Source organism: Lotus japonicus, chromosome 5 (genome assembly GCF_012489685.1).
Source record: "Lotus japonicus ecotype B-129 chromosome 5, LjGifu_v1.2".
Taxonomy (NCBI): domain Eukaryota; kingdom Viridiplantae; phylum Streptophyta; class Magnoliopsida; order Fabales; family Fabaceae; genus Lotus; species Lotus japonicus.
This window is the reverse complement of record NC_080045.1, coordinates 8,763,345-8,772,447: the sequence shown is the minus strand read 5'-3', so window position 1 is coordinate 8,772,447 and position 9,103 is coordinate 8,763,345. Positions and strand designations below refer to the sequence as shown.

At 37.7% G+C, this 9,103-nt stretch overlaps 2 protein-coding genes across 2 annotated transcripts; both read left to right on the top strand.

Moving 5' to 3' along the window:
* The first annotated feature begins 860 nt into the window (after positions 1-860).
* Positions 861-2,144, top strand: LOC130719029 (bidirectional sugar transporter SWEET4-like). The gene is made up of 4 exons (XM_057569682.1): positions 861-932; positions 1,209-1,370; positions 1,624-1,749; positions 2,025-2,144. The coding sequence occupies exons 1-4, from the start codon at positions 861-863 to the stop codon at positions 2,142-2,144; spliced, it is 480 nt and encodes a 159-aa protein (XP_057425665.1).
* A 3,248-nt stretch (positions 2,145-5,392) lies between these two features.
* On the top strand, positions 5,393-5,934 carry LOC130719028 (uncharacterized protein At4g04775-like). The gene is made up of 2 exons (XM_057569681.1): positions 5,393-5,521; positions 5,608-5,934. Exons 1-2 carry the CDS (start codon positions 5,393-5,395, stop codon positions 5,932-5,934), a joined length of 456 nt encoding a protein of 151 aa, XP_057425664.1.
* Positions 5,935-9,103: the final 3,169 nt, after the last annotated feature.

The following is a 9,103-nucleotide window of genomic DNA, read 5'->3' as shown; positions in this document are numbered from 1 at the left end:
AGCGGTTTTAAAACATATATATATAAGCTGTGTGATCACCTGATTTGGAGGAAGTAGTTAGGGTTAAAAAGAAACTCTATTAAGAAAGTCATATCATACTTTAAAAACAAACGCGTGATTTTCAAACTAATTCCAAAAAAAAAAAGATAAAAAGGTCGAAGATAGATTTGAGAGTTTTAAGATGATAATGATTACTCTTAATCTTATCAATATTTCAAAATAAAAATAAGTGACCGCTTCAAAGCTCATTCAATTAATTCCGTGCTCCTTTCACACTCTAAGTCTTTCTTTTCCCTCTTTCATTATATTGTTGAGTCATCTCTGGAATAACAAAGTATTCAACAATGTCAAAGGCTGCTCGTAACATTTCCAAAATTTTAGGTTCGTTACTTGATCTCTTTAATTTGTTATATTCCTAATTCTTTTGTCCAGTTTTGATTTTCATTGATTGTTTCACTACTAGAAAAACTACTTTTCACATCGGGTATTTTTTATTTTCATTGATTTTCATTAATTTAATTTCTTTCCATGAAAGCAGCATGATTAATTATTTGAATTTAGTTCAACTGCGCGCATTAGTGTTCTGATTAGTGTTCTGCTTGCTTCTATATATGCAGGCAATGTTACCTCCTTGGGCTTGTTCTTGTCACCAGTGTGTGTAAAATCTCTCTCTATATTGCTCGCTCTGTTTGGTGTATTTCTTTTATGAGATTTGTAATGTACATAGACTTCCAAAGTGTGTGATTTCTTAAGACTGATGAAAATTTGTCAAATTCATATGAATAAAAATATTTTTAACTATATGCATGAATTTCTCAAATTAAGCTATTTGTTATTGCAGTCCAACTATCTACGAAATCATGAAGAAGAAACATGTGGAGGAGTTCCACGATTATCCTTACTTAACTACGTTCTTTAATTGTGCATTTTTGGTATTTTTTTGGAAAAGGAATGCCTTTTTCGCACAACATACATATCATTGGGCTTGTATTGGAGGTCGTCTATATCACCATATTCTACATCTATTTCACAAACAAAAATCATGAGGTACTGCGTATGCTTAATTTCTCTACTTTTTTTTATCTATTTTACAAAAACAAGTGTTCATTAATTTAATACTCCCTCTGTCCCTAATTATAACCTAAAGTTGTAAAAAATCACGCTTATTATTCATTTTCTAATAATCACGGTCTCTTTCTTAATTTCAGATAAAAATTATATGTTGCCTTTTAATCGAGATTGTGCTATTACTCTTTATTGGCCTTTGTTATCACCAACTCCGTTATGAACATCTTAGTGTGTCTGGCATGTTCGGAGTTCTGTCTGATATCCTCAACATTATGATGTATGCCTCTCCACTTACCATCATGGTAAGGTTTAATTTCTATCTCACAACTTAATTACTGTATGCATGGTTTCATATATGAATAAATTGAAGTTTATTTTATAATATGTAATTTGGGGAAAATGCAAATTAGTTAACATAGGGCAGATATTTTACACACATTTTGAAGCTTGAGGTTTAAATTGCCCATGAATCAAATTTCAGGGTTGTAATTTGAATTTTTTTTTACTTTTTTCACTTTAACTAATCTTGACATTAATGACACATGCTATCAACAGCCAAAGGTCCTAAGAACTAAAAGCGTAAAGTACATGCCATTCTGGCTCTCTGTGGCTACCTTCCTCAACGGTGTGTGCTGGACAATATACGCTCTCATCAACTCCCCCATTAACATTTATGTTCTGGTAATTGATATATACCTCACTTTTCAAATTGTTCGCATATGTATGATTTCTCACTACCGTGATGTAAAAAGTTGGTCTATATATTCATGACCTGTGTTTTTATAATGTAATTATTTACAATATACTCCTTAAAATTAATTAATTTGTAGAGAGGTTATTTTAATTTATGAATCAAATTTAATATTTTTGATAGACAAAGTTTTTCTTTTTCTGGTAATTATCGTAGCTCTTAAATATATGTACTTTTTTAACAATGTAACCTTTCTTTCTTGCAGATTAGCGGCAGTTTTGGAACAATCTCTGGAATTGTTCAGCTCATACTATACTGCTCTTGCAATGGAGAAAATGCTGAAAATACTGATGATGTCTCCAATCCAACTAAGATTCCATTTTGATTATTGATATAGAATCTTTTTTCTTTAAGTCTTCATTTTTTAGAATTATAATTTTAAATAGGATTACAACACACTTTTTTATATGTCTCGAAGTTATTTTGTTTTTGTTTACTTGTATTATTGGTAAACACGTGAGAATTTACGGAGCAATTTGCAGGCAGAATTCATAGTCATCTTGTTCTTTTAATGAAAACGTTTAGTTACTATACTGAACTATGTGATGGAAAGAAGTGTCTTGGAATTTGGATTCGAAAAATGAACTCGACTTCATAGTTCAAATGATAAAAGAAGAAAAAGAAAATGGAAAGAAAAGTAAATATTGCATTGAATGTACATATCTTAAAATAATGTGATACTGGTGAATCTTGAACCAGTGTCCTCATTGGTCCAATTGTGATAACCTTGGTAGCAGAAGCCCAAGAGAGTTTTTTCATAGTTTTTCGTTCCTCACCGCTCATTTACCCCTGATTTAAGACCTCACACAACCTGTTGTTTAGGGTTTAGGGTTTAGGAGACTGTCTATGGAGCAGAGTAATTAAGGCCAAATATAAGATACCAAGATTGGGTGAACAAGCAGTGGCCTCGGGGAATATGTCCCCTTGGTGGAAGGATATAATTCGATGGTGTTATATGCAATCGAACGCAATCTGGTTGGATCAAAACATGTCCAAGGTGTTAGGGAATGGGAAAGGAACAAAATTTTGGGCTGATAAATGGGTGGGAGAAGCAAACTTGGCTGCCAAATATATGAGACTCCATAGATTATCTGCCCAAAAACACTGCTGTATAAATGATATGGGTAAATGGGACGCAGGTGTGTGGAGTTGGAGCTTTAATTGGAGCAGAGAACTATTGGAACGTGAACAACTCTGGGTTGGAGAACTATTAGCTGACTTAGGAAATGCCAGTCGCGCGAGAATGTAGAGGATAAATGGTGTTGGGGTGGGAATGTAGAGGGGATATATACAGTAAAATCTGCATATGAGCAGATACAGAACCTGCTGGAAGACGAAGGAATGGAAGTGTATAAGCTGTTATGGAAGATCCCCGCCCCCTCTAATGTGTTAGGTTTTATTTGGAAAGCGCTACGGGGAAGGATCCAAACAAGGGCAAATCTGAGGAAGAGAAATGTGTTACAAACAGGTACAGAGACAAACTGCCCCTTCTGTGGATTGCATGAAGAAACAACAGAACATGTGCTTCTATCTTGTGAGTTCTCATATGGAATGTGGAGGAAATTCTATAGATGGCTTGGACAAGGCATAGTACTCCTTAATGACTGTCGGGCTCATTTCTTGCAACATGGCAGCGTCGGTTGGAATCAGAAACATAAGAGGGGAGCTTGGATAATATGGGTGGCTGTCTGTTGGTCCTTATGGCTGCATAGAAATGAAATAATATTCAGAGGGGCAACGTTAGACGCAGGGAAGTTGTTTGATTTGATCCAATTTCGCAGCTGGAGTTGGTTGACAGCAAAGTATGGAAGCTTCCAAGCATCCTTGTGTGATTGGATTACAAACCCATCTTGTTGTCTACTATATTTGTGAAGGGTCATCATCGTAGTGTAGGGGCTGGTGCTCCTTAAGTATAATTGGGGGTAATTTATGTTCGTATCTACTGGTTTTATGGCCTGCACTTAGGCCTGTTCAAAATATCCGGTTATATTGATCCAGTCCATAACCAATCTGAATCCAAATTTAAAAAATCCAAATTTCCTAAAACCGGTTATGAAGTGATCCACTTTTATATTTTAAAATCAGTTTGGTTATCCAAAGTTAAAAACCGGATATAAAATCTGGATATCCATACCCATATTTTAAAACTTGTTTAGTTATATTGAATCCCTTCCTTGTTTATCCCTCTCCTCTGTCTCTTGCTTTTCTTTCTCTCTCCCCCTATCTGCGTTCCTCTCTCTCCTTCCCTATCTGCGTTTCTCTCTCTACGTTTCACTCTCCCACCAACATTTCTCTCTCTTCTGCGTTTATCTCTCCCTCAAAGTTTCTCACTCTCTTGGTCTCTCTCCTACGCCTCTCTCTCACCTTCCAGTTCTCACTCTGTTTTGGATTTATCACGTTTCTGTTTTGAGTTTATACTGTTTAGTTTCAATTCAATTTTTTACTTATCTTGTTTTCAATTTTGGATTATAGTTGAAAATAAAATATTGATTTGATTCAATTTAAATTTTATAGAACGAAATCCACTTTTATTTAAACCAAATCTTGTTTTAAAATGATTTAAAAAAAACAATTTTAAACTGGTTTTTAATTATATCCATATTTTTAAACCGGTTTTTAACCATATCCATATTTTTAAAACTGGTTTGGATAATAAGCCAAACCATATAAATGGTTTTAAAGTGGATATGGTTTGGTTTGGTTAAGAACCAAACCATGAACACCCCTACCTGCACTGTACAGGATTGAGGCCCCTCTGTGCCTCTTATTATTATTATTATTATTATTATTATTATTATTATTATTATTATTATTATTATTATTATTATTATTAAACTTGCTTACCCAAAAAAAAAACACAACTTGTTGTTTTATTGGTAGTGTTTGGGAAGGTGCTTTACGATTGTTGTTGGGTGGGTTTGGTTCTTTGGGTGGACGCCAGTAGTGTTGAGGTTGGCAATGGGTTTGAATTCTTGTGATGGATGTAGGTGATGATGTTATTGCTTGGGGTGGTGGATGTTGATGATGTTGGGGTTCTGCACTTCTGCTACAGATACAGTGGCGGTGGGTGATGAGGTGGTGGAGGAATTTCAACTCTTCTTGTCCCTTCTCTGGTGGCTTCGTCTTAGTTTGCAACTGGGTAAATGGTCACATTGGTCCCTGGAAGTTCCCACCGACTTCAGAATCGTCCCTGGATGAATTTAATTAGGCTCGCGGTCCCCAGAAGTGGCAAAAAATAGTCATAGTAGTCCCTGACGTTAAAATCCCCTAACGTCCGTTAACCATTTACTGACATGGAATTTTTTTTTTCCCACAATCAATGCCTACGTGGAAATAGCCGTTGGGGGTTTATGTTAAACACTTCAAATTAGTCCCTGAAATCATCTATATGAAGATGAACCCTAACATTTGGGGGAAAATCCCAAATTCATCAACCTTCAATCTGTCAAGCTTCCTTGTTCGAATCCTGAAATTTCCTCCACCAACCTTCAATCTTTGTTGCCATTGAAAGGGAGAAGGGAGATGAGTGGTAGTTCTAGGTCGCGACTTCCACAGAGGCCATCGAAAAAACCCATGGGAAGTTCTAGCTCAGGGATGAACGATGGAGTGCCCCATTGCAAGTGTGGTGAAGAAGCAGTGGTTAGGGTTTCCAAAACTGATGCCAACCCAGGAAAACCCTTCTATAGTTGCTATCTACCAAAGGCAAGTAAATGATTTCTGGGTTCTTCATTTTTACATATGTTGGCATGAATTCATAATTTCTGGGTTTTATGGGTTTTGTTGTACAGGGTCATTTATCTAACTGCAACTTATTTCGATGGGTTGAAGATGGAAATGAAGTTGAATCGAATGCCCCAAATTGTATGCAGAATGAAGAAGTTGTGAGGGTGCTGAATGAGATTTCTCTGAAGAATGAAGTGTTGATGCAGGAGGTGGTGCTTATGAAGGAAGCTATTTTGAAGAAAAATGAGATGGTGATTGAACAAATTAGGTACATGAATGCAGCCATGTGCAAGAACAATGACCTTGCAGCTCAAAAAGTTCAATTGATGAGAATTTGTGTCATATTGATGACTTTGTTTGTGTTTGTAATGATGATTGGGAAGTTCATGTAATGTGGGGGATCATGTAATGATGGGTTTGTGTGCAACAACAATGTAGTCTTTTGAGTGATGAATGTAATGATATTGTCAAATTATCAATGAAATGCATTATTGATGCTTTTGGTATGCATTTTGTCATGCTTGCTTTTGGTCATTTCCACCAAATCTTCTATTCCATTCATAATATAAGATCATTACAAAGTCTGAACAAACACATATTCCATAACAACAACCAGAACTTAAATAGACAACCATAATGTGAAATAGATAACCATTCATAATAAAAGATCAACCCTTACAAATTCTGAACAAACACATAATACAATACTGTCAACCATTACAAAGTTCAATGCTAAATAGCATAACAACAACCAGAACTTAAATAGACAACCATAATGTCAATGCCAAGTTACTAAGGCTACTAAATATAATGTCATCAGCCAGTACATAACACAACCAGTTTTAAAACAAAAAAAAGAGACATAGGCTAGCTGCTGCATCACAAAAAGACTCTTCTAGAACTTCATTGTCATCAATTGTCCTCTGAGGTGTTTTGGAACATAAAAGGTGTTGGCATGAAACACATATTTCCTCCAGGATAAGCATATGTCACTGGCCCTGGTGGTGGTGAGCTTCTTGTTGTTTCTGCCCTTGGTGGTGCTGAAGTTGAAGCTTGGAATTGTGGAGGAGTTGAGGAAGATACTTCCACTGATTGCCTGGGTGGCCTAATTGAAGGGGGCCTATAAGCAGCAGGAGCAGGAGTGGGCCTATAAACAATTCCAGCAGGCCTACTTGCAATTCCAGTTGGTCTATTGGGCCAAATCACAAACCCAATAGGTGCAGCAGCAGGCATAGTGTTTGAAAGAGGGGCAGTTCCACTACTTGTAGGCACAGGAGCTGTATCAGCAGGAGTAGCATTTCTTCTAGGTCTGTTGGCATTCCTTCTAGGTCTTGTAGCAGCAGGCCTACTTGCAATTCCAGCAGGCATAGTGTTTGAAAGAGGGGCAGTTCCATTACTTGTAGGCACAGGAGCTGTATCAGCAGGAGTAGCATTTCTTCTAGGTCTGTTGGCATTCCTTCTAGGTCTTGTAGCAGCAGGCCTACTTGCAATTCCAGCAGGCATAGTGTTTGAAAGAGGGGTAGTTCCACTACTTGTAGGCACAGGAGCTGTATCAGCAGGAGTAGCATTTCTTCTAGGTCTGTTGGCATTCCTCCTAGGTCTTGTAGCAGCAGGAGTTTCCTATCACAGTTCAAAAAATTTAACATTAATTAATATACTGCAAAAATTAATATCAAAGAGAACATAATGCTACCATTTGGCACAGTAGGAGTTTCCTATCACATAAAAAAATTAACATTAATTAATATAATGAATTAAGTCATATTAAAGAGAACATAATGCTACCATTTTACCTGGGGTGGCTGAGGAGTCCCATTGGGGGCATTCTGGGATACATCAACCTCATCCTCAGTTACTTCAGGTGGGGGTGGAACCCAATTTGTTGGCCTTAATGGTGCACCAATGTTATGGCAGCTTCTGGTGTTGTGACTAGTTAGGCCACACCTAGTACAAGTAATTGGAGGATATGACCTCCTGATTCTTGTGGCAGGAACAAGTGGCTCATTTCCAGCCCTCCTCCTGTTTCTTGATCCAGCAACTGGTTCCTCATTTCCATCCCTCCTCCTATTCTTCTTAGGTCTACCGGGTTTCCTCTTGTTCACCCTTGGTGGGATATGCCTCACATAATCTGTTTGCTCCCAGTATTGTTGGCTTGCAGTGGGGCGAACACAATGCTCATATGTACTCCTATAAGCTCCCATAGTAAGCCAAGCATGGCAATAGTCCTCAGCATGATCATGCTTCCAGGCAATTGCAGCACATGCATGCTTACAAGGCATGCCAGTCAACTGCCAGAACCTACAAGTGCAGGTATGTCTTGTCAAACTCACATCCACCTTTCCTTCCCAACCCTGGACCTCATACCTCTCATCTACAACATCCCCTGTGAATACAGGTGTCCACCCTTTACTACCATATTTTTTCTCAGTTTCCAATCTACTTCTTTGCATTGGTGGAAGTAAGCCTTGTTGTCCTTTGAACTTGATCTTGTTAGTAGCAACTGTCCTCATGATATAACACCTAACCTCCTCAAGCAATGTCAGTATAGGTTTTCCTCTATACTTCAGAATCTTTGCATTGAAGGATTCACATGCATTATTGCATATGTTGTCTGATTTAACTCCTTCTTTGAAGTAGGCCTTGGTCCATGATTCTTTGGGCCACTTGTTGAGATAAGCCCATGCCTGTGCATTCTTTGCCCTAAGCCTGTTCATCTTTGCATTAAATTGTTCAACTGTCCTTGCCCTAGCACAATCCCACACAACATTCTTCATCTCCTTGTCTTTCCATTGTTTTGTGAAATTCCTCCACAAATGCATTGCACAGAATCTGTGACTCACCCCAGGCATAACCTCCTGCATTGCAGGGATGAGACCCTAGCAAAACAGCAAAAAACAAAGACAATTAATCATTACATGTTGCAACTCACTGTCAAACTAGTCCCTGAATGTTACAACTTACTGTCAAATTAGTCCCTGAATGTTACAACTTACTGTTAAATTAGTCCTAATCATGTGCAAATTAAATACAGTGCACGTAGTCCTAACATAATGCTATAATAAAACAACCAACATGAGAAAGAGGAAGTGTATTACCTTCTGCATGTCTGATATAAAAGTCCACCCATGTTGTTTATAATCACCCAAATCTCCATGGAGCAGCTCCAAAAACCATTTCCAGTTGTCTTTATTTTCCACATTTACAATGGCATAAGCTATCACATACAGTTGGTTGTTGGCATCCTGACCTACTGCTGAAAGCAGTTGCCCCCCATAATATCCTTTCAGAAAACAGCCATCAAGACCTATCAATGGTCTACAGCCAGCCTTGAAGCCTCTCTTACATGCATCAAGGCATATGTAAATTTTCTAAAACTGTCTTTCCTCCTCACTCACAGCCACAGTGTCCATCTTCACAGTAGATCCACGATTGCTCTTCATAAGCTCATGTGCATAATCCCAGAGCTTTGCATACTGCTCTGCCTCATTTCCTTCAACCAGCTTCCTTGCCTTTTTCAGTGACTTGAAAATTTTGGTCTCATTCAAAAGAACCCCATATTTT

What these genes read in the sequence shown, in the direction of transcription:
- LOC130719028 (XM_057569681.1), top strand. Translation starts at nt 5,393, where the DNA reads ATGGGAAGTTCTAGCTCAGGGATGAACGATGGAGTGCCCCATTGCAAG. An exon ending in ATAGTTGCTATCTACCAAAG is followed by an intron (nt 5,522 to 5,607) that starts GCAAGTAAATGA and finishes TTTGTTGTACAG; the next exon opens with GGTCATTTATCTAACTGCAA.
- LOC130719029 (XM_057569682.1), top strand. Translation starts at nt 861, where the DNA reads ATGAAGAAGAAACATGTGGAGGAGTTCCACGATTATCCTTACTTAACT. An exon ending in CCTCTCCACTTACCATCATG is followed by an intron (nt 1,371 to 1,623) that starts GTAAGGTTTAAT and finishes TGCTATCAACAG; the next exon opens with CCAAAGGTCCTAAGAACTAA. An exon ending in CCATTAACATTTATGTTCTG is followed by an intron (nt 1,750 to 2,024) that starts GTAATTGATATA and finishes TCTTTCTTGCAG; the next exon opens with ATTAGCGGCAGTTTTGGAAC.